The sequence below is a fragment of the Sinocyclocheilus grahami genome, unplaced genomic scaffold, assembly GCF_001515645.1.
Source record: "Sinocyclocheilus grahami isolate Dianchi unplaced genomic scaffold, SAMN03320097.WGS_v1.1 scaffold1321.1, whole genome shotgun sequence".
Classification (NCBI taxonomy): Eukaryota; Metazoa; Chordata; class Actinopteri; order Cypriniformes; family Cyprinidae; genus Sinocyclocheilus; species Sinocyclocheilus grahami.
The window spans coordinates 286,239-312,566 of NW_015506500.1; the positions used below are offsets into that span (position 1 = coordinate 286,239).

The 26,328-nt window shown below is 38.6% G+C and overlaps 1 protein-coding gene across 4 annotated transcripts in view; it reads right to left on the minus strand.

Moving 5' to 3' along the window:
• LOC107569196 (MAGUK p55 subfamily member 2-like) overlaps window positions 1-26,328 on the minus strand; it is a 51,096-nt gene that overhangs the window by 12,135 nt on the left and 12,633 nt on the right. For 2 of the 4 annotated variants that reach the window (XM_016255213.1, XM_016255215.1), the window contains exons 1-5: window positions 20,160-20,622; window positions 8,607-8,707; window positions 3,818-3,970; window positions 3,560-3,715; window positions 2,101-2,328 (exon numbers count right to left, since the gene is read on the minus strand). In XM_016255213.1, coding sequence (XP_016110699.1) covers window positions 2,101-2,328; window positions 3,560-3,715; window positions 3,818-3,970; window positions 8,607-8,707; window positions 20,160-20,232 — 711 coding nt within the window. In that variant the 5' untranslated portion in view covers window positions 20,233-20,622. Of the gene's footprint in view, window positions 1-1,064; window positions 1,293-2,100; window positions 2,329-3,559; window positions 3,716-3,817; window positions 3,971-8,606; window positions 8,708-20,159; window positions 20,623-26,050; window positions 26,132-26,328 lie in introns of those variants that run through there. The other 2 variants (XM_016255216.1, XM_016255214.1) reach the window with 2 other exon arrangements.

Consider the following 26,328-nt stretch of genomic DNA (forward strand, 5'->3'; position numbering starts at 1 on the left):
GATTAATGACTGACAGCCTAAATAGCCAATCAAATCACTGTGACAAGTCTTGTTATTATCCAGCATTTTGTCCATCAAGCTTTTAAGCTTACTGAACTGTCAGACACATACAAAAAAATTTTTTTGGGCAAATTCCTTTTTTGGCACATTCATATACAAAGTATCCATATACTAAGACCTTCATTAAAGGGGTCATATGATGTTGCTAAAAAGAACATTATATTGTGTATTTGGTGTAATGAAATGTGCTTATTAACAAAAATGAAACACAAATGTGTAATTTTTGCTTAGTATGGTTGAATTGGATCATCGAAGGTCAGCAGCAAAGACATTGGTTAATAAAATGGGATTAAATACATAAATGATATTTGTCTTATTTAACATATTTAATTATTGCAGGTTTGTATAATATTCTGAGTTTGCATTTGACTGTTTTTATTCATTTTGAGGAATACTGAATCTGTTCATATTTAGTGTAGAACTACAGTAAGCATCATGTTCACACAGCGCACACAACGCCTCTGCACTTACTCCCGATTTCTCCCAATATGGCAACACAAGAGCTGTCAGTCAGTACATGGGGGAAAAAGTAACTGGAGTTACTTGTTTGAAAAAGTAACGCAGATATTTCCTTCTAAATTAAAAAGTAATGCGTTACTTTACTAGTTACTTTAATAAAAAGTAATCTGATTACGTAACTTGCGTTACTTGTAATGCGTTACCCCCAACACTGACTGTCTAACTTCCCTTGTATTTTCTGGTCTTCTACCATTATATTTAGTGTTTCAACATAATAACCTGATATACAAGCTTATGCTTTCTGATTTATTCCAAATCATTAGCTACATCAGCAAGGGAGCTGACTCATATTATCATGTTGTTGTTTGACGGCCAAAGATAGAAAAGTGGTAAAGTAACTGTTTACAGTACCATGTCTCAAATGTGTCTTCTGTGACCACTTGTAGTGTGATTTCATTGAAGGTCTACAAACATTTATAATTACTAGTCACTATTTTTTGTTGGGTATTTCCTACTGAACAAAATTAGATCTGAATGTTGCTCACCTGTCGTGGTGTGTGTGGTTCTTGGTAACTGGGGAGGATTTTGAGGACCACGCTGCCGCTGGACTCTTTCAGCATGTTCTGAAGAACCTTCGGGTCACACCCCACCTCTTTTCCGTTCACCTCTTTGATGATGTCGCCCACATGCAGCAGGCCCTGCTGATCTATCATGCCCCCGTGCAGGATCCGAGCAATCACCAGCTCTCCACCCTCCACCCGAAACGTCACGCCCTGGCAGAGTGAACAGAATGTGATTCAAACAACATGACAGTTTTGTTTTTTTATTGAGTGCTTTATATATAAAAAAAACTTCATTAGACTAATTCATATTTATCAATCACTAGGGATGGGATTAAATACATAAATGATATTTGTCTTATTTAACATATTTAATTATTGCAGGTTTGTATAATATTCTGAGTTTGCATTTGACTGTTTTTATTCATTTTGAGGAATACTGAATCTGTTCATATTTAGTGTAGAACTACAGTAAGCATCATGTTCACACAGCGCACACAACGCCTCTGCACTTACTCCCGATTTCTCCCAATATGGCAACACAAGAGCTGTCAGTCAATAAATGGGGGGAAAAGTAACTGGAGTTACTTGTTTGAAAAAGTAATGCGTTACTTTACTAGTTACTTTAATAAAAAGTAATCTGATTACGTAACTTGCGTTACTTGTAATGCGTTACCCCCAACACTGACTGTCTAACTTCCCTTGTGTTTTCTGGTCTTCTACCATTATATTTAGTGTTTCAACATAATAACCTGATATACAAGCTTATGCTTTCTGATTTATTCCAAATCATTAGCTACATCAGCAAGGGAGCTGACTCATATTATCATGTTGTTGTTTGACGGCCAAAGATAGAAAAGTGGTAAAGTAACTGTTGTTTACAGTACCATGTCTCAAATGTGTCTTCTGTGACCACTTGTAGTGTGATTTCATTGAAGGTCTACAAACATTTATAATTACTAGTCACTATTTTTTGTTGGGTATTTCCTACTGAACAAAATTAGATCTGAATGTTGCTCACCTGTCGTGGTGTGTGTGGTTCTTGGTAACTGGGGAGGATTTTGAGGACCACGCTGCCGCTGGACTCTTTCAGCATGTTCTGAAGAACCTTCGGGTCACACCCCACCTCTTTTCCATTCACCTCTTTGATGATGTCACCCACATGCAGCAGGCCCTGCTGATCTATCATGCCCCCGTGCAGGATCCGAGCAATCACCAGCTCACCACCCTCCACCCGAAACGTCACGCCCTGGCAGAGTGAACAGAATGTGATTCAAACAACATGACAGTTTTGTTTTTTTTATTGAGTGCTTTATATATAAAAAAAACTTCATTAGACTAATTCATATTTATCAATCACTAGGGTAGAAATTATAGTGAAAAATTAAACCAAAATATGAAAGCAAAAAAACTATGGTTGAAAAATATGGTTAATTCAATATAAAGATTAAATGTGTAATTTTTTTCCATATCTTATGGAACCTTTTCACAGACTGTGATCATTTTCTCTGTATATATAGCTTTTTTATATACAGCATTTTCATTTTAAAGAAATGTGCTGCACATTTAAAACACTAACTATTAACTAAGACTTTTCCCTCAATAAACTCCTAATTATTCTCCTGCTTATTAATAGTTAGTAAGGTAGTTGTTAAGTTTAGGTATGAAGTAGGAATAAGGGATCTAAAGTATGGTCATGCAGAATAAGGCACTAATATGTGCTTTATAAGTACTAATAAACAAACAATATGGTATAAATAGTAATATGCATGTTAATAAGCAACTAGTTAATAGTAAGAACTGGTCCCTAAACTAAAGTGTTATCTAATTTATATAAAAATGTACATAAAAATTCTATACATAAAACAAAATTTATAATTATTATATTTACAATTATTGCCTTTGTCACTGTTATTTTAGTATTATTTCTATACTAATATAGTTTTTTGTTATTATTATTATTTATTTTTATATTTTTATATTGTAATTTTTATACATTATTACCTATGATTATACATTTATAATTATAATCTAATTATAATTTTAGTTATATTTTTTATTTCAGTTTTAGATTTTATTTATTTCCAGTTAGTCATTTTTGAACTTAAACTTATTTCAGTTAGTTGCCAAGGCAGCATTTTTAATTTTTTCTTTTAGTTTTTCATCTAATATTCATATTTATATTTTGTTTCAGCTTTATTTCAATTAACCAAACATTGTTTTTAACAGTTTTAGTGAGCAATAATAGCCCTGGCCCATGTACCTTGTCCATGTTTCAATATGAAACGGCTTTTATTCTGTTAGTAGCAGAATAAGCAGCTCATTTCCGTTTTATAAAGGGTAAATCATGCCTCACTTAATTAAATATTCAGTTTCAGTTCAATTTAACTGCAAAGCACTTCTCACATGGCATGCCGGTATAGAAGCAGCATAAAAACAGATAACAGCAAACAGCAATTTTGCTGCAGTTCAGGTCTCACCAAGTGCTCTCCAGACACTTTGCGGATGCCCACCATCCTGACAGCATCCGGAGGCACAGGCTGGTTGTTGAGCGCCGGGTCCATAAACGCACAGGGGCTGGGAGGTGGAGTCTCATAGCTTTTGGAAGCTACAGAGTCATGTGTTTCAAGTAAAGACTGTAGAAAATAAAACAGGTATTGAGGGAAACCACTTCAAAAATCTAAATGAAACAATTCAAAATATTTAGTTATTTTTTGCTCCACTGTTTCTGCTTGTACCTGAAAGTGCGGCTCTTTGAGGATGCAGGCGAGCTCATTTGCTGCCTGACTGTGAGGTGTGAGGGTGGTGAGGTCTCTCAGGATGTCCTGCACTAACTCCACATTATTGTCCCTCACCGCCTCCAGCTTCGGCTCTTCATAGTGCTCACGAGACTGCATGCAGAAAACACACAAAAAATTTGAGTTTTGAACATGAGGGTGGGTAGATAATGTCAGAATTTTCAGCACATGACCTGTGAAGGTGTGACTTGATTGGACTGACCAAATTCAGACGTGAATGATTTTTGCCATTGAGGTGAACATTTTTAAAACATTTTTAATTTTTGAAAACATTACCACAGGTAAAGTTTGACTAAATGAGCTGAGCTACTAACTACTGTACATTTTCAGTAGTGAGACAATGCAGTTTATCTTATCCAATAACAAGGTATTTTGTAACGTGCAGCGTGACCAAACACTGAGCTAAGGGATAGCTAATTTGATTAGAGCTAATCAAATAACTTCACTTAAACAGTCTCCTCTATCATTTACAGTTTGGAAAGTCAATTTTAGTGACTCATTACATTTGGACAGTTCATGAAAATGAACAGATATAAAAACATTACACTCATTTGAGTCCCTGTGCTGTTTTTAACTCAGTTATGTAAAATAAGATATTTTGTTGTATTTAGTATAAATGTACCTTTTTAAGTTTGATTGGATAATTGTAATCTTTTATTTACTAATTAATGACCTCTTAGGTAACTTTAATATAGTTAACTAGCCTACTTACTGTTATCACCAAAATGGAATTTCTAGCTTTCATTTAATACCTTTTCTGATGCCACGAGGAAAAATTGCCACCACATTAAAGGCATAATATTTAAACAATATAGTTAATTTACTTTAAACCATAGTCAAAGCATTTTCCTATTAAATGACATTTTTCTGTCTGAGATCCTTCAGGCCCGATAGCTCTGAGTGGGACTAAGAAAAAGAAGAAGAAAAAGTAACATTATTATTAATATTTCTAAGATATTTAATTGTAATTTACAATAATAATTACAATAGGCATGATTTAATTTCTTCACTTGCAAGAGTTATGTCAGGTTGCTACTGTGAGGAGGCAAGGAGCGTGGAGACGTAGGAGAATTCAGGATAACAGTCTTTAATTGTCCAAAACAAGGGTAACACTAGGCAGGCAGGAGACACACGTAGCACATGAAGGTAGACGTAACACTGGACAAAGGAAACCAGGAACAGACAACACTTTATATACAAGACTAAACGAGGGTAATTGAACGCAATCAAACAAGGGAGAAACTGGGTCACGGGGAGCACATGGGGAGAAAAACATGCATGGACAGTCCATAGGTATGACATATCGCCCCCCCTCCCAGAAGGCGCATCCTCGTGCCGCAGGAACAACATAGGGAGGGATGGGTGGGAACTTGGGAGGAGGCTCGGGAGGAGGGCGGACACCCGGGAGGGGGCTGGCAGACAGAGTCCATGGTGGAGACGATGGGGGAGGAGCCAAAGCGGACCAGAAGGAGACAAGAGGGGCTTGGAGCAGGCGGAGCCAGGTGGGACCCAGGCCACAGCCGCAAAGGTGTCCCATGGTGGAGCCGACAGAGGGAGGAGCCGTGGTGGAGGAAGGGTTGACGACTCCAGGGGGCCGACCAATGGTGACGGAGCAGGTGGCAGAGGAGCCCGAGGCGGAGAGCCGATGAGCCAGGGTGACGAGGAGGATCCAGAGGGCCAAGGTGGAACAGATGGCTCAGACGACCGAGGCAGAGGCAAGGATCCGGAAGGCCGCGGTGGAGCCGAAGCAACAGAGGACCGAGGTGGAGCTGAAGGGAAGGAGGAGCCAGACAGAACCGGAGGGATGGAGGGACAAGGCGCAGCTGGAGGAGTGGAGTCCCGAGGCGATGGATGGTCGATGACAGACCAAGGCGAAGCCGAAGAGATGAGGGAACCCGGCGGAGCCAGTGGACAGTCGGGCCACGGCGGAGAGGAGGGAGCTAGGAGCCATGGTGGAGCCAATGGGTCGACGGGCCGAGGCGCAGTCCTGGACTCAGAGGCTGGATGCAGAGACAGGGGATCCTCCAGCCATGACGCTGATGGAGACTGGCAGTTCCGCGGTGATCCCACTGCACAGATGGTGGGCAAGGGAGAAACTGGGTCACGGGGAGCACATGGGGAGAAAAACACACACAGACAGACCAGAGGCGTGACAAGTAAAACCCTCAAGTTTTTATTTTAATAGAAAACTACAAGGAAGCCTTTTATGTTTCTGTGACAATGGGTTAACAAATGCTTTTTTTTTTACAAATCTGTGTGAAATTCTGTAATAATCTGTCCACAAAAATGTTGTAAATTATGCAAATGTGATAATAAAGTGTAACTGACACATACAGTATTCCTTTCCAAAATACAATTAAAACTCAAAACATATACAGAGATGGAGTTCGCTGCATTTTTGTGAACCAAAACACTCTAAAATGCTGAAAATACCAGACGATAAGCTGCTTGTATGGCACTAATAGGAACACACTCTGTAACACGCAGTGCAATAGACTGTTTTTTTTTTTATTAAAATAAACCGTGCAAATTCAGATTTGATATGTGGTGAAAAATCCATATCTTTAAGACCACTATATCTTACCTATTTTTTAAAAGTTTAGCTTGACATTAGTTTAACTACTTTAAATGATTAAATAACTTAGTCCACACAACATTACCAACATCTACATCAATAATACATCATTTCATATTTATGTGGAATGCAAAAATCAATCTGACAAGCTTCACAATTGACCTTGGGGGAAAATCAACTACCACCACAAATCCAAGCAACTTTTCTTGGCTATTAATATTTTAAAGGTCTAGAAAACACACCAAATCCCAGCCTGTGGCAAAACAGCAAAGTAAAGGTGTTGGGAGAAATGCCTGTAGATTTTCTGCAACATTAATATTTCTTTTTTTTTTTTTATCCATCATCAACTAAAACTATTTTACTCGAATCAAGGATGGGGCCTTTACACAGACTATGATGACTTGTTATCAACATCATAAGTCTAGCAAGGTTTTTTTAATCAATGAACATTTCTATCACTATACTTTGTGTTTTATTACCTTGCCATTAATTTACAAAGAGAAAACTAGACCTATCTAATGCTGCTGTGTGAGTGTTTCTAATACAACAGCTGAGGTAGTGATAGCAAATATTATATTTTTCTCTCTTTTGACCACCGTAATCAATCTCTTGTACCTCTTTTTCGTTCACTGCTGTAGAAGTTCACTCAACTATGACAACTTTTGAGAACCCCAGAAATATAAAAAGGGTCCATAGTAGGGCTGGACAATAATTCAATATCAATATGTATCGCGATACAATTTTTTCAATAACAGTGATATGATTTTTAAACACATTTCCGATATTTCGATATACATTACCAGTGTCTCCCATACATTGATTTATTTGTGGCATTTGACTTTGTCGAATAAACATGAGAACTGCACGTTTCAAAATCAAAACATGGCGAGGGTGTTTTATATGAATGTATCTCTGAAGGGAACCGACTGTCTTCAGAAAAGTTTCAATGGCATTTTCATTTGATCTGATAAAGTAGCGCTCATGAGCGGAGCTGCTTTGTTTACAGCCGTTAATGGGGAAACCGCTAGTTTTATCACTCTAAAAGCCCCTCCTGCTGGCAGAGAATGAATTTGCATTTTCAATAAGCCCGTCTCCAGCAACATTTCTAGTTTTTGTTGTAGTTCAATTTTTTTGTTTTCTGCAGCGACTCGGAGCACTTTTCATACCCTTTTTCTTCTGGCTGAAGCACATTTGTTTCAATCTATAAGAATAATCAGCCTACACTACCAGTCAAAAGTTTTTTGAACAGTAAGATTTTTAATCGTCAGTGGCAAATCCTTTAAATATAAAAAACGTACTTACAGTCTGTGAGTCAGATCAGCCGGCATTGTAGTCTACTCTACCAGGATCAGGAAACAGTCCTCCATAAAATGCGCTGCACACATCTTAATATGTGGGTTGAACTGTTCTGGAACAGTGTTGTAAATACAACTTAACCACTGATTTCTAGTCGTGTCCTTCCAAAAGAGCCGGCGGCTTGAGTGAGCAGAGGCCGGTGGCTAGAGTGAGCGGAGACCAGCGGGCTTGTGGCAACCACATGTGACGACCCCGTGCTGGACTCCACTTCATCCACGGTGAAAGCCGATCCGGCGATCCACAACGCGAAGTTGATGTATTTCCTCAGTGACCAGCTCTAGGCATGACGAAGCAGATATCGTCCTCTTTTGGAAGGCCAAACAAAGTAGTTTCGCTTTCACAACGAAACACACGGCAACAACAATACTACAGCGAGAATCAAAGTTACGCCTTCTTTCTTTGCGTGAACATTTGGGTGGTGTTATGCAAATCTTCCCACATCGTGATGTAGCCGTTTTAGGTAGGCGTGGTTGATTCTTAACTTTTATAAAGAATATCTCTTTGGATTTGAGACTTTAGTCTTTGCAACTTTACAGATCTTCTTTATGCACCAAGAGCTTGTAACACTCCAAAGAGAAAGGAAAAATTGAAATCGCATCATATGACCCCTTTAAGAAATATATTGTGATATAAATTTTGACCATATCGTCCAGCCCTAGTCCATAGGTTTCAATTTTGATAAACAGATCAAATATTTCAAATATTATATTTCACAAAGAGGGTCCTGTTGACAGACTCATAATTAAAGAAGTCTCATGTGGACACATGGACATCAAGTTAAGAAAGCAGATGACTCACCACTGGACTCTCCATGAGTCCTTTGAGGAAGATGAGGTCCAGGTCATTGGCTGTGGTGGAGCTGGTGCTGTCACTCAAGGTGTCTAGAAGACTTTGCATCACTGAGGACGAAAAAGAAAAAAGGGTTCACATGTTACAAAGAAAACATGTATCCATCTTTTCATAGAGGAATAGGCCACTCAAATGACAGTACATTAGAAATTAGTCCATCTCTATAGACCATATGAGCAATGAAAACAGTTTGATTTCTCAGCTGATTTCATTGGCTTATTAGACAGTCTATGCTGACTGACCTCCATTGGTGTCTAAGGTTCAGCCTATAGTTTAAAAGTGTGCACTCAAAAGACTTTTGGAGACAAGAAATTGTGACAACCGAAAAATGCAGGAATAAAACATGATTGTAAGATAATCATTTCAGAAGCACTCCACCATACGCTGTTCAAATGACTGAAATGTTAATGGAAAATAAATGTATTGTTTTCAACTTTTGCCCACTGATCAAAGACAAAGTTTTTCCTCTTCAATGCGAAACAAGCAAATTATCTTTTAAAAGAAGCCTCATTAAAGCCCTTCTAACATTATGTTCCAGAGCAGATAAGAGAGACAGAAGATGATTTATAGTCTTCCATGAATCATTTTGCTAAAATAATGTTTTTGGATTGCTTGAATAGTCCTCATTATTTATCCATTGAAGTCCTTGTTTGTACATATTTAAGATTGCTAGAAAAATATCAAATAAATATAAATTTTCTTACTTGAGAAGCACTCAAATATACAGAAGCATGAAAACTGAATCTCCTCAAACAGAATTTCATGAAAGGAAGTTTCTAGAAAGATTCATGAGTCCCCCGTGGCTCCTATGTTATTCTCTTAAATTCCCCCTGCAGCAATCTGCATCACTCACACAGAACACGTTCATGTTTCCCTTGTATTCTCAACTCTATTTTCTCTTGTTCAGTTTTCAGACATGTTGCATAGTCTACTTCAGGGCTGTCCAAACTCAGTCCTGGAGGGCCGGTGTCCTGCAGAGTTTATGTTCTGGTCTACTTCAAACCAAACAGAGTGAAACATAAAATGATGGCATAACTATCAACTAGGCAGTGAAGAAATGTCAAAGAACTATTTAAAAGTTGTCTAGTGAAAAAGTAATATATTTAAAATACATTTATTTCATACTAAGTAGTCCAAATCAATTGACATATTTACTGACATATCGCTCGAAACTTACTGATATAAAAATTATAAATACATTTATTTGGAGTATTTGTTTATTGCACAATGCACATTTCTTAATATTAAGCCTAAAATGTGTTTTGATGTAACTATTGATGAGGACTGTATGATCTTTGAATAATTTCGGTCTTTAAATACAAGATTTTTAAAGTGTACCTGAAGTATACTTGCAATAATTCCACTTTAGCACAATCAAATATACTTCAGTATGTCTTTAGTTGGACTTCAGCACTACTTCTGCACAATTAAAGTGCATTAAGTACAAAACTAGTTGCTCCAATTTAGCAGACTTTAAGTATATCAGTTTAGTATACTAAAAGTACAATTTCAGGGTATTTTCATTAAGTACATAAATATGTAAATGTATTTGTAGTATACTTAACATGAAATAGATGTATTTCAAATACATTTTAGTCTATTAATATTTTACTAGTGGTCTTTTGAGTCTTCATTTTGTGTTAATGGAAAAGCTCACTGACTATCAGATAAGCTGAAAACTGTTTGACAATTAATATGTAATAATTATAGCATACAGTAAATACGGATTTATAGAACCCGTAGTACTGCAAGTACTACAGTATGCTGTATTTTTATTAAAACTGTTATTCCCGATCCTGGTCATGGGCACATTCTGGATGTTTGGATATGTCTAGGTGAGTTCACCTGATTCAACTCATCAGTAAAGTGCTCACAGACTGAATTGGGAATGCCAAATAGGGGACACATATGCAACAGTACTGGAGGAGCTCCAGGATCAGAATATGAAAATGTATGCGTAGGTGTCCCATTTCAGCATTGGAAAACACAAACAACCTCATTTTTCTTTTCATGGTATTAAAGAGATCCATACATCTTTTATGAGTTTTTGTCGTGAGAAGGTGAAATAAAGTTATCTATGGACTCACAGTACAAAGCAGTGAATTAAAATATGCATATGATCAAGGTCAACCGCTATCCCAAGACTGTTGCTAAGCAGTGACAGTGAATGTGAGCTAAACTGTCTATGTGTACTGGTATTCACTACATTATGGGGACCAAATGTCCCCACAAGTATAGTAATACCAGTAAATGTTGACGTTGTGAGGACATTTTTGCAAGCGTTCAAGTGTTTTGAAACTCTAAAAATGCAGAAAGTTTTCTATAAGGGGTAGGTTTAGGTGTCGGGTTGGGGTAAAGGGATATAAAATACAGTTTGAACAGTATAAAAACCACTACGCCTACAGAATGTCCCCATAAAACAGGGAAACCAGCATGTGTGTGTGTGTGTGTATGTGTGTGTGTGTTCTCATAGGGATAAGTCACATACAAGATAATAAACCTCTTCTTTCGTCCTGGAATTCCTTCTGTGATGGAAAACAAATCAAAGGTTGGCCAATTAAAGGATGAGATCTGCCATTTTCTGTGGTTCTGTACCAAAACTATTAAGCAGCCTATCTAGACAGCATAAGTGTACACCTGATGTAAAAAGCTCAGGTGGCAGTAAAATTATATTACAGTAACTTATCTTACCTAAAATTCAAATCTAAGAGAGCAGCACGTTCAAAAAAGGCAAAATACATTGCAATAAACTCAGAAAAGTATCTTAAAGGAATAGTTCACCCAAAAATACAAATTCTGTAATTTACTCACCCTCATGTCGTTCCAAACTTGTGTACGTTTCTTTCTTAGGTTGAACACAAAATAAGATATTCTGAGGAATTTTGAAGAATCAAAATTCCCTTTTGGGTGAACTATCCCTTTAAATGATACTTACCATAAAAAGTCCTATACCAATACATTTTTATTCAATTGCCTGATTTTTTTTTATACATCTAACATCACTTTATTATTGGGCAGGGGAAAAAAAGATTTTAAAAACACAATACAGCCAGCATAAAAATCCAAGGAGCAAATGGAGTTTTGCTATAAACTTTTTTTTTAGCAATCGGTGCCACACACAGTGCTTTAAGACTTTTTTTGTTGTTGTTGACATTAAAACTAAAAAAATCCCATTCAAATTTTGCCCATGAGCTAAGAGGTGGCAAGCAGGTTGCATATTTCGAGCAACTACCATTGAGATGATTGGAAGCGCTAACGAATAGCTCTCTCCAGGAATTATAGACCTCCTTACTATAATTAATACCACAAGAAGCTTTGTAATGTATATCTCTATGGAAACAAGTCCAACTGGTCTATCTCTGAGCAGCAGGGTCAAGCTCATTACTAACTCTGGGTCGACATCCTGTCGAGACTGAGTGACATTAAAGCTAAAAGCACACACCAAAGATACACACAGACATGTTTTTGAGTCTGAGCCCTGAGACCTTTAAGCTATGATGGATTAGAATTCTGAAACATCTTTTGCATCAACTGTATATGTGACTAATTTTGCCACATGCTCTGATGTTCAACAAGCATCTGTCACGTATATGTCTGTTTCACACTGAAGCAGCTCACTGCTGGTCACATTCAAGTCACAGATTTCTGTAGTGCTTATCTTGATGTAAGAGCTGCATTACTGTTTATTTTCCTAGCTCATGACTACCGCTGAGTGTTTGGCTTCTGACTCATTTCCATTCCACCACTCCTTTAGAAAGAGTGAAAGCCTGTAGTATTTCATTTTCAGACGTGCGTTTTCAGAGCGGCTCCCTCTCGCACTGTATGACGTGACAGACAACTAGTTGTCCAGTTGTCCGTTCACACAGCACAGTAAATTTATTGGCATGCCTGATTCTAGAAGTGGGTCTCAAAAATGGCCACAAAATATTATTTTACTAACTTATTAATTTTAAGTTAAATTGTGCTTTGTTGGTATAATGTCTGCTAGAATGTAAAAAATGTTCAGTGTTAAATAAGTATTTTTAAATAGTTGTTTTGTATTAGTGTACAATGTTTAAAAATAATAGTTTATTCTATGTAGTGTCCATTTAATTGATTTCACATTTAATATTGGAGGCATCCAAGTTATTTGACATATCTGATTTTATTTTATTTTTTTAAGTAACACAGTAGTTACTTTCTCTGGTAATTGGTTACTTTTATAATGATGTAACTCAGTTACTATTTGTGAGAAGTAACTAGTAACTATAACTAATTACTTTTTTAAAGTAACTTGCCCAACACTGGTCACTACTATTGCACTATAATGCTGCTTCTGCCACCTTATGACAATAGATTTACACTTCAAATTAGGTAGTCTGTCATCAATGACAGTAGCTCATTGGAAAAGGATGGAAAATGCCCTTCATATGCCCTTCAAATGCTTCATCCCTGAGCAACGGGTGGTTTCGTCAGCCGTCCCACCTCCAGTAGTAACCTCATTTGAACCCGAGCCTATGCAGCCAGGTGGTCTCACGGGCATTTCGGCGCAAGATGTCCAGTAAAAGAGAGGGCTCGCCAGTAGATCGGGGAGTACTGGCAAGCGCGACTACCTTTTCCCCATCTCCAAAGACTCGCACCTCCCTCGAAGCCTGCTTACGCTGTGGGGGCTCCACTTTTCCCTGTTCCCTTGTTTATTCTGGGGCTCAGGGAACTTCATGGATGAGAACTGAGCTATCGATCACAACATTCCTTTTCAAGTATTAAGTGATCCTCCTACCATCTATGCCCTGGATGGTCGCATCCTCTCCGGGATCCTTCAAGCCACCATTCCGGTGAGTCTCACCATTTCCGGCAATCACCAAGAGACAATTTAATTATTTTTTTTTTCGTTCTCCCCTAACGCTTATCATTTTAGGGCACCCCTGGTTAACTCAGCCTAATCCTCAAATTAGCTGGGTAGAGGGGACCATTATGTCTTGGAACTTATCTTGTCATGTTAAGTGTCTTGTCTCGGCTGTGCCTGTTGTGTCCTCTGTTTCTGTGTTTCAGGAGGAACCCGGCGATTTGTCTGGTGTCCCGAAGGAGTACCACGATCTGCGAGAGGTTTTCAGTCGTTCCCGGGCTGCTTCTCTCCCTCCCCATCGGCCATATGACTGCAGCATTGATCTTGTCTCGGGCAGCATGCCACCTCGTGGTAGACTTTACTCCTTGTCCGCACCCAAACGCGAAGCGCTTGAGAAATACCTTGCAGATTCGCTGGCCGCCGGTACCATTGTTCCCTCCTTCTCTCCCGCTGCCGCTGGGTTTTTCTTTGTGAAAAATAAGGATGGTTCATTGCATCCCTGCATAGATTATCGTGGATTGAACGACATTACGATGAAGAACCGGTACCCGTTGCCCCTTATAGGGCCTTTCGCACCGCAGGAAACTTTTCATAGTACCAGAACTAATTGTGGAACTACCCACTTTTTGGCATTTTCGCACCGCCGGAACTGGGAGCGATTTTAGTACCGGACTGCCTTTTTCGAGAACCAAATTAGCTCCTACTCCGGAGCAGGGTCTAACCAGCACAACTGGTACTAATCATTACGTAAGTAGACATTGATTGGCCAAACGCATATGAAAACGCCCTCACCCGCCATGATTTAAAACGCCGTGTAAACATACTGTAAACATTGTGTCAACTTATTTCGCAAGTATGGAGAACAGCGATAGATGGACGGACGCTGAAGTGCAGGCACTTGTAGCCAATGTAGCACTGCCAGTTGTCGTTGGAGATTCTTAGTCCTCCTTTCCATTCTTTCAATCGCTTTACGTATACGTCAACTTTCCATGTCCATTATTGTGAAACCCATGAGACACAATAAAAGCACAGCTCCGATCACAGCGTCCTCCATCCTCCTGTTGTTAATGTTGTTTTTCTTTGTTTCAGTTGTTGAACACCGTGCACAAATGACGTTGCTGTCGACCAGCTCCTAGTACACACTGTCGGTGCGAATGCAACCCTTTAAATGGTACTGGGAAATAGTTCGCGCAAAATCGTCCCAGTACTTTAGTACTGTACATTTAGTTCTGGAACTAAAGCGGTGCGAAAGGCCCTTATGTCGTCGGCCTTCGAGATCTTGCAGGGAGCAAGGATTTTCACGAAATTAGACCTTTGCAATGCGTATCATTTGGTGCGCATCAAGGAGGGAGATGAGTGGAAGACAGCCTTCAATACGCCACTCACTTTGAGGTCACTTTGAATACCGGGTTCTACCGTTCGGGCTCGTCAACGCTCCAGCTGTGTTCCAAGCACTCGTGAACGATGTCCTTAGGGACATGCTCAATGTTTTTGTTTTCGTGTACCTGGACGACATTCTAATTTTTTCACCCTCACCCCGGAAACGCGTTCAGCACGTGCGTCGTGTGCTACAACGCCTGTTAGAGAATCGCCTTTTTGTTAAGGCCGATATGTGCGTTTTTATGCTGATTCTGTTTCATTTTTGGGTTTTGTTGTGTCCGCTGAGGGCATTAGTATGGATCCAAGTCCTGTTTCTCTTGGTCTGAAGCAGCTCAAGTTGCCTTCAACCATTTTAAAAGATTATTTACGACCGCTCCTATTCTTATCACTCCCGATACTACAAAACAATTCATAGTGGAAGTTGACGCATCTAATGTTGGTGTGGGAGCGGTGCTGTCGCAGTGCTCTCCACAGGAAAACCCGGTCCACCCGTGTGCTTTTTTTTTCTCACCGTCTCTCGCCAACGGAACGCAACTACAATGTAGGTAACCGCGAACTCCTGGCCATTCGGTTGGCACTAGGCAAGTAGCGCCACTGGCTAGAGGGGGCAGCCCATCCATTCATTGTTTGGACAGATCATCATAATCTCGAATATATTCGTTCGGCTAAGAGATTAAATACTAGACAGGCACGGTGGGCTCTATTCTTTGCACGGTTCAACCTTACCATTTCCTACAGACCAGGCTCTAAGAATACTAAACCCGATGCGCTGTCTCGTCAGTTCGGTTCCTCGGAGGATGACTCATCCACAGAGATTATCCTGCCCGATGGTCGTGTGGTCGGGTCATAGTTTGGAGAATCGAACGACAGGTTATCTGGGAATCTGGCTCGCGTCGCCATCCCTCAAGAGTGTCCGACGGGTAGATTGTTTGTTCCCAAGTCTATGCGTCCAGCTGTTCTCCGCTGGAGTCATGCCTCCAGGCTCGCTGCACATCCTGGAGTGAGGGGAACTCAAGCTACTGTTCGTCAGCATTTTTGGTGGCCCGCTTTAGTCCATGATGTACACCGTTTTGTAGCCTCATGTCCAGTCTGCGCCCAGTCTAAGTCTAGCAATTCTCCGCCCTGCCGGTCTGCTTCGTCCCCTCCCTATTCCGTCTCGTCCTTGGCTGCACATCACTTTGGATTTTGTTAGGGGTATGCCTCCTTCTGCGGGTAACACGGTAATTCTTACAGTCGTTGATTGCTTTTCCAAGGCGGCCCGTTTTGTTCCCCTTCCCAAACTCCCCTCCATGAAGGAGACGCTGCTTACAGTATTTGATCATGTTTTTAAGATCCATGGGCTACCTCCTGACGTTGTCTCCGATCGAGGGCCACAATTTGTCTCTCAGTTTTGGAGGGAGTTCTGTCGGCAGATCGGAGCTATGGCCAGTCCGTCATCAGGATTTCACCCACAGACTAATGGACAAGCTGAATGCGTCAATCAGATTTTGGGACGCTTGCTACGGACTCTCACAACCCCACTTCCTGGTGTGAACAGCTACCTTGGGCCGAATACGCTTATAACTCGTTACCGTCGTCATCTACCGGGTTATCTCCATTTCATTGTTGTCTAGGTTACCAACCGCCGCTATTCTCCTCTCAAGTATCTGAGGTCTCCATCCCCTCGGTCCAGGCCCTTATTAAACGCTGTCGACGTACCTGGAAAAGGGTGTGCAATGCATTATTTAATACAAGAAAGCACACCTGTCAGGCTGCCAATCGTCACCACTCTAAGGCCCAGAGATACATCTGTGGCCAGAGAGTATGGTTATCCACTCATAACCTACCCCTACAGTCTCCATCTCGTAAGTTAGCGCCTAAATTTATTGGCCCTTATTTTGATTGTTAAGGTGCTCAGTCCGGTGACAGTGTGACTTAGATTACCTCCCTTTTTAAGACGGTTTCTGAGAGGTAGTCGCTCCTCGCCCTGCAGCCTGGGGTGGCGCCACAAACTCTCAAGTCAAGTCAATCCTTATGTTCCAGTTCTTCTGTGTTAAAGTCCAGTTCTGCGACTGCCGAATAGGTCCAGTGAACGGCAGACTGCCTAAGTTTGTTTTTTGTGGACAATAACTACTGTATGACTTGCCTTTGCTTCTGGGTCCTTTTATTGTGACACTTCAGAAAGAGCTTTATTGCCAAGTATGTTTGCACATACAAGGAATTTGTTATAGTGTCACAAGCTTCCAGTACACGGAGACAACAACAACACACAGATAATAAAAATGAGATGTGAATAAAATACACATGCATAAATATAAACCACAAAAAAGAATAATTTGTATGTACATGTGTGGTATAGATGGAATAGGAATAGAATAAAATAAAATAAGTTGTAGGGATGTACTAGGGTTTAGGGTGATAAATAATTATAAGGTTATTGCACATACTGTACTTTAATTGCACAATGGGAGAACATTAACTGTTCATGAGGTTCACTTCATTGTATTTGCACTAATAAATGCTGCTGACTGCCAGCTGAAATCACCAATAAAATGCTGTTCCATATTTTTTTCTATATCATCATAAATATCATTATCGCAAATATTCTTGAAATATCGTGATATAATTTTGAGGCTATATCACCCACCCCTATTCAGCATATCAACAAAGTATATTAAAACTCAAGTCACTTAAACCTGCACCTCATCTCTCTATTAATTGCAATCTGTTCATTCCCTGGAGCCCAAATTATAACATTTTTTCCTGTTCTCATTTACTTGCATAAAGATGCCTCAACTCAATTTCTAATTACATATTTCCAAACCCCTCATGGGTTTTAATGGACGTCTTTAAATCTTATGGCCTTTAATCTTGATCGTTTCTTAGCATTAACGGTTTTCATCTTATCTTATACTAATGATCTTAGTTTGTGCATTTGGTACTGTACACAGTACACACTCACTCATAACAGTGCCTACCTTTAAAAAAGTCTTACCAAATAAAAGAAAAGCCCTGAAATTGCATTTACTAATATAGATCTAGAGATATAGAGCTAGCTAACAAGTTATTTTACATGCAAGGTTACAGTCATTCGTAATGTTTTTGTGCATTTCTCCAAAAATAATTTCAAAATCATTCCACAAATTTGTTAGATCCAGACAATGTCAGACAATGCAGAGACAGACAACGTGGTAAAACAAGGGTAAACACTGGCAGTGCTTTTACAAGATATCCCTCATTTTTGTCATTCTGTTTTAGTAGCACAGAAACGGCATGCTTCACCTTAAAGTTACAATGCTTTTGGGAAACAAAGAAGATTTGTACATTTGTTTCTACGATCTGCTTATGATGCTTTTGGGAAACTCTGCCTCTATCAGTCTGTACTCTCATATTCTCAGGAAATGAAGCATGTAATCAACATTCTTCTAAATTCCTTTTTACCCTATAAACCTCGTAGCATACAAAAATGTCTGGAGAATACTGCATTATATTTAAAGTAATGCAAACATGAGCAGATTCAGTCATCTGAATTCTAACTGTACCATAATGCAATTTTACACTGCAAAGGTGGCATGGGAGCACTTCTGGAGTGGCATTTAGGTATCTTTTCATAAGTTAATGCTGCTTTGTGCCTGCTCAAAATTCAGTGTAAATGTGCAATTATGCATAAAGCCAGACTAAATTATGCCTGCTTTGACTCACATCAGCCTCTAGCATCAAAGTAAACCATTATAACTGCAGCGTAATGCATTTATGTCACCTCTGAACAGCAGTCTGTGTAAAGACACATAAATATCACTTCAGAAGCACTTCTGTGCCACCTTTGCAGTCTAAATTTGGCAATAGACTATTGAATGCTGCTCAGAGGTGGCATAAATGCATTTACACAGCAAATATAATTGTATGTTATGATGCTTTGCGGATCTGCAGGCTTAATTTAGTCTGGATTTTATGCTGCATGACATCTTTACAAAAATTTTGAGCAGGCAAAAAGCAGCATTAAATTGGCTGTGTAAACATGCCTTAATTCACCTAATCACATACCATTACAATTATCCTTACTTGTTTTGATTTTATTTCTTCGTTTATAAATCATTCCATAAAAGCATGTGCTAAATGAATAAATGTAATATAAAGCCCCATTCACACCGACAGCGATTTTATCACTGTTGTGAGGTAACCACTGAATAAAACACACACAAGTTTCCACACAGCATTATGTTATTACATTTCTGCAAGTGTGAAATCACATATCCCCACTAGAACAACTGATCAAATCACCTTCGCTCCGTCTGCGATCTCACTGTAGTAGTGAATTACAATCTTTGAGTTCCTTAAACACAATCTGTTATTACACCCATAATTCTCTCTGCTTATTTCTCAACAGCTTGTATAAACAGACACATCACACCTAAGCTAGTCGCTCATAAATCGCTGTCATTCTTGCTCATGTTTTGGATTGGAGATGTCATCACTGCTATTATTGCAATATATACAGCCGGCCTACAGGTGTGTAAGCGTGTGATTGAATGTAATCATGCATTATTCAATAAGCAAACTGAATATTCATGAGGCCGACGCTGCTTACTGTGTTCAGGAAAGACATGTTGTCGTTATATATTGTCAGCCTCTCAAGTGAAACGGAAATAGAAGTTGAGCGGACAGTCCTATAATACTGCATTATGGTCAAAGAAACTGCATTTTTGTGAAAAGATGCAATGGAATGTATTTCACTCTATTGTAGTTTGAACCTCAAAGAAAGGGAGCCAAGAGAGAGAGGAAATCTGAAAATAAAGGAAGTTGTAAGACTCATTCTCTCCAGGCAGCTGTAACAAACACAGGATGTGCTCTCATGCACAAAGCTAATTGGACACTGGTTTGTCACCTCTCTTTCGATGCACCCCTCCTCATCTCTTCTCTCCACATGCACACACACATTATGTGCTAGAGGGATGTAATAAAAATGTTGGTGACAATTTTTATGAAGCCTGTATTTATAAGTGTATTCTTAATGCATTCATAAGGTCTTAGATTTTAACAGTTGTATGTTAAAACCACACAATATACCTTTCAATAAATAATTTTTACATTTTAAATTTTTTAATTAACACCAGAAATAGTATTCATTGACCATGTTATCAACTACTATGAGAATATGATGCTTCTTAATAGGCATATCTATCAGTTCATCCATCATTACAGTTGTGTGTACTGTTCTAACTGCAAAACCACAGTAAAAACTGAAGTCCCTCTTGCTCTAGTCAAATCACAGCATGCTTTTAAAGATCTGAACTGATCTTCTGCTCTCTGTGTCTTACCTCCTGGACCCTCTAGAGAGCTGATCGATCCAATCTCCTCCAGGGACATTCTATTATAGATACTCCCAGCCATAGTTCAATCTCTCTGAAGCCTCTTTTCCTGCCTCTAATTCACATGCGTTCCTTCCCTCTTTTCTGTTCCTTCACTTTTTTCACCTCCTTGACGTCAGCATCGGTTTCCAGAAAGCCTCCCCACCTCTCATTCTTCCTCTTGCATGTCTCTTCCTAGATCTTTCATTTCTTGATTGTTCCCTCCCTGTCTTGTGACACCTCAGGCTTCCTTGTTCTTCCCATTTTTGTCTTCCCTCTTCATCCCTCCTGTTGTAAGTTTAAAGGCAGTTTGAGGCAGTATAAATGGCTGGGCTTTCTGCCTCCTAATATCCTTCTATCTGACTCTAACAACACAGATTCCAGACACACAGGTTGCTAGAGAATTTCAGCCTCCTCCCTATCACTCCCTCTCAGCTGCTGAAGACTGTGACAGACTCGCCAAGAAAGCTCAACATAACTGTAAGACCAAACGCAGAGACCTAATAAGAGGAGACAATGCAAAAGAGAGAGACAGAATAGAGGGAAAAAAGGAGGAGGAAGAGAATGGCTCATGCGAACAAAGAGTGAAGAGGAAATTCTCCTTAGGAAAGAAGAATCACTTGAGAGCTCTCTATAAAATCTAATCTCCGTAAATGCGTCTCCTATGAAATTACATTGAAAGTGGAGACTTCTCTGTTGTTTTATTCGTGAGAAAATGTTTCAGATGAACTCTCAACAATGTCTAAAACCCTGCCAAGATACATCTGCAATGAGAGATCAATGTGAAATTTCTATTTGAAACATTTCTTGTGAGGTACCTCCAAGATGACCTGAACGATCCTATGCACATTTATTTTGTTGTTAGCTACAGTAAAGGTAATATATTCTTTTATGAACAGTTAAAGTGGTGGAGTGTTTGCAGTGATGCTGTGGTGGTTGTTATCGCTGGTGACCTTTTAACATAAGCTCAGGCATGCAAAAATACCAACACCAGTGATTGGTGTTGACAATCAACAAATAAATAAAAACAATTTTAGATTTAAATAAAATAACTGATTTAAATAATAACACATTAACTAATGTTAATTTATACAACTTGAAATGCTTTAATTCCATTAAGTAAATTAGTATGCATTGGTCACTAATGACAAATATACCTTGTTGTAAACTGTTACCCAAGTAACTTGAAGTGACAACTAAAGCAGCTACAATAAAATAAACCGCGTACTGTATTCATGCTGCAATGCATGCTGGGAGCCCAAGCGCCAGTATGGTACTGTGGACATCACACTATTACAGTTCATCTGTAAATAAACACGAGATGCCTGTAATACAGACACAAATAAACACTGAGATTCTACAGCACAATGCTGCCACATCAATTATTCCCGGTTTCTGTTCAATGTGAAGTCACAGTAAACTATTTATTTAGATTTAATTGTAATATAGTGTAGAAATAAAACTAAAAATGATCATGCAAGTTCAAGAACTATAATACGCTAAATTGACGCCAATTCATGCGCTTTGTAAACATACACACTGTAAACAAACTCTGTAAATCTAAACCTTGTAATAATGAATAAATGCAAAACAAAACAAACTGGAGAGTCCCTATTTGTGCACATTTCTAACAGCTAGTTAAAGGAGTTGTATGTATGATGCTCAGTTAGCTGTCTGCAGCTTGTGTTTACTTGTGGCTAACTGGACCTCATTATCACAAGTGTCAACTGAGGTGAAACGAGGCTTGTATCCTTTAGACAGATCTAGATGTGTTCATATAGTGCTAAATTAGGACTCTGGATGACAGTAATGGCAAGGAAAACAGTTTCTTAAGGCGATCTGGTCAAGAAAACGCATCGGATGGAAGCCAGCACGTCTTAAGGGTGATGATGTACTGAAGTGTTGAAGGTCATTGCTCACAAGCTAAGTGGAAAGCTGATTGGGCTCTTTGCAGAGCTCAGAAAGTCCTTGCTAGTGCCATTGACCAACGACAGGCACCAAAAACTGGAGGCACTGACGACATTCCCTATAATAAAGAGCCTGGACAGTCTTGTCTTAACCCACTTTAGAACCTCGATCAGCTCAAGACATTCTGTCCAAGCACCACTTCATTCAGTAATTGAGTAATGGAGCATTGCCTTCTGGATCAGCATGTTTCTGCTGAAATGGCACTGCTCCCTCAGCAGACCACAATGCAGAAAGGCATGCGGGATACTATAGACTGGTAAAGCTACAGGTTTAAAAACTAAGAAGCCAGCATCTTAAAGTACAGCCACATTTCTAGAACACTTATTATTCTAATCTGTCTGTTCTGAAGCATCTGTCTGTTCTGAGAGCTGTAATTATTAAAGGGATAGTTCACCCAAAAATGAAAATTCTGTCATTAATTACTCACCCCCATGTCGTTTCAAACCCGTAAAACCTCCGTTCATCTTCGGAACACAAATTAAGATATTTTTTATGCATTCTGACAGCTCTCTGACCCTCCCATAGACAGCTAGTGTACTACCACAATCAACGTCCAGAAACGTAGCAAGGAGATTGGTAAAATAATCCATGTGACATTAGGGGTTCAACCGTAATATTACGAAGCTACAAGAATACTTTTTGTGCGAAAAAACGACTTTGTCTCCTCCGTGTCACCCTAGCGCCATTTTGGAGCATATCCACTGAACGCAAACACCGTCTGTTGTTCTGTGTCAGCCGCACCACACAGATACGTTGTTTTCGTTCAAATCAAAGCACAAACAACGTAGAAAATGTATCTGCGTGGCACAGCTGACACAGAACAGCATACGGTGTTCAGCATTGCATTCAGTGGATACTCTCCAAAATGGCACTAGGGTGGCGCGGAGGAGACGAATTGTTGAATAAAGTCGTTATTTTTTTTCTTTTGCGCACAAAAAGTATTCCCCTGATGTCATATGGATTATTTTACCGATCTCCTTACTACGTTTCTGGACTTACGGTTTGGAACGACATGAGGGTGAGTAATTAATGACAGAATTTTCATTTTTGGGTAAACTAATCCTTTAAGTCACTTTGGATAAAAAGCATCTACCTAATGGGCACTTGGGTCAATGACATGCCAAGGTCTTAGAAATGTGCTCTTTGTATTCATCTTGGCTTCATAAGGTTTCTAAATCTTTTATACCATTTTCAAGAAAAGTTTAAATATAATGACTCTAATGTCATATGCATCTTATCTCATCTAAAAGTCTTTAGATATATTTTCCGAGGTAAAAATATATTTTTCCACAATTATTACATACATTTTTTGTGTGAGTCACGCCACATGACATTTTACAATCTGAACTAACCTCGCTTTGTCTGATATTTTAAAGGTCTGAAATTATCTGATATTTTAAGAGACTAACTGACCTTGACACAGTCATTGAGGGTGTGCTGTTTTATGTTTTTCTGCATGATGATGAAAGTTCATCTTCAGTTTGTATAATTAGTGAAGCATTTTGGAAAAATGAAATTGATAGAAATTATAATAAAAAAAAGTATGCCAAATTATTTAATAATGTTTTCTTTTCAAGAATTTCATTCATTTAATGAGGCTTTTTTCATTGCCTTATCAGGCCAGTTGTATCACGCTGACGTTTTTTATTTTATGCCTACAAAATACATATTTAAATTAATTTTAATTCAGAAAGGTCGAAAAGCTCATCACAGAAAGGGTGCATTCTGCCATGGGAATTGCACCAATATCAGGTCTAAAGTCCTTGTTTCTCTTGTTTTACAGTCTACAAAACCTCCTGAGTAGACAGCAGAGGACAGATAGCAAAACATCCTGAGGTAGGTAGTATGGCTGCAGCCCCAGAGGGAGTAACTCAACATTTAGGTCACTAACCTGTGAATAAGAGTAATGTGTTCCAGGTTGCACTATTTATTATTCACACAAATGGGAAGTTCCCCTAATTTTTCTTGGTCTCTTGGTCTCTTTTCTCTCTGTGTGCACAATCCATTCAGTGCGATCACAGAGCTGAAATTATCGGCTCTGAGCAAAGATTCTGTGCAGTGTAAGAGATTACAATGTGTGTATTCTCATGACTGCAGGTCAGCACTGAACGCCAATTCATTTAATACCAGAAACCTGCACAATGACAGAAGGATGGTAATTTCTGTGAAAAGACATACAATTTAAGGTGATGCTGATTTACAAGGTGCTTTAAGTATATATTCAGGGGTATCTTTGGTAACATTTTACACTATGGTTCGAATTTGTTAACGTTAGTCAACACGTTAGGTATCAGAAACTAAAAATGAAATAACAATTTTTACAGCATTTATTAATCTAGGTTAATTTATGTATAAACTAGGGCTGTCAAAATTAACGCGTTAACGCAAACTCATCTTAACGGCACAAATTTTACTAAAGCGCAATTAACGCTGCGCGCATTTTCTGTTTGACCCGTTGCCTATCCTGTAATTGGAGAAATGGAGATGCACAATGTTGCGAACTTAGCGAATTTGTCGCTAGATTTCGCGACTTTTCAGACCCCTATTAATTTAAGGTACATTTAGAACAGATAAAAATATGCGATTAATCACGAGTTAACTTATGACAATCATGCGATTAATCGCGATTAATTATTTTAATCGATTGACAGCCCTAGTATAAATATACTGTTGTTCATTGTTAATTCATGCTTGTTTAAAATATATAAACTAATGTTAATTTATACAATTTAAAAAATGTAAAAAATGCATTAGTACAAATTAACATTTAATAAAAGTATTGTTCATAGTTAGTGCATTACACATAATGCATGAATTAATGTTAACAAATTAAACTTCATTGTAAAGTGTTGCTAATTAAACTAGAATAACTTTTAATTATAATTTTTAAACTTCATGAAATTAATTTTAATTGTATTTTCTCCATTCTAAAGTGCTTTGAGGTAATTAAATGGCAGGGGAAAAAATTAAAAGTGACATGTAATGTCTGCACCATTAGAGCCACAAACTGAGCTGCAAAAACACTTTCCCATCTTTCATTGTTTAGAAAAAAACAATCCCATCTCAAACTAAACAAAAATTGCACACTACTCTTTTAATTATGATAAGAAGTTCTGCTTACACTTTATTTTAAGGTGTCCCTGTTACAGTGTAATTATACATTTAAGTACTGAGTAATATTAATTAATTACATGTACTTGCTATATGGTTAGGGTTAGGATTAGGGTTCGGTTTAGGGTTACTTGCATGTAATTGTGCATAATTAATTGTTATTATAATATTAAGTACATGTAACACATGTAACAAGGACACCTTAAAATAAAGTGTTACCGAAATTCTAAAATCTAAATCATTGAATACATATATACATAATCATATACATAGAAATTCTAAAATCTAAATGATTGAATACCTATGTACTTTTTACTCTATAATATACATAGTCTTTATACTTTAATATCTGGACCCCGCTATAAATTCCAAATTCTTAGTTTATGTTACTTTTTCATCATCCCTTCTCAACACCAACTCCCCTGTTCTCAGAATAGTTTTTGTACAGGAGGATGTGATCATCTCTCTGTTTTTGTCTTTGTTTCAACAAAAGAACATCATAACAGAACAATGCATTGATTTCATTCTGTGTAGCTGTCCAGAGAGATACAATGATATTGACTCAAGTGTCTCTTCAGTGAAAGCTAGGTCTGAATCTTGGCAGATGTGTGGATGCTCAGTGTAGCACAAACATTTAATCCCAGTTTATTGTGGGGTTTCAGCCACTTTTTTCAGCCATTATATCACAAAACCCTTTTGTGGATTAACAAGGTTTTGGACTGGTAACAAACTCTAAGTTCAGTAAATCATTAAGATAACGTAAATCATTAAGATTATCTTACCTGAGTCAGAGCTGGCGGAAGCTACTGGCATCTTTGTTTTCTTTGAGCGTCTGTCCACGTACCAAATTTGTCAGAGGCCAACTAGAGAAAGAGAGAGAGTTTCTGTGTGAAAATCACATGGTCAGCCCAAGTATTTACCCCAAATCCACCCTCTCTGCAGAGAGCTGCAATACATTCAGTTCTGGTTAGATTACTTTCAAACTGTAGCTTGTTACTGAATACAAATTACATGACGAAAACTGTAGTTAGTAGCATAATTGTCAAGGCCAGTGAAGGAA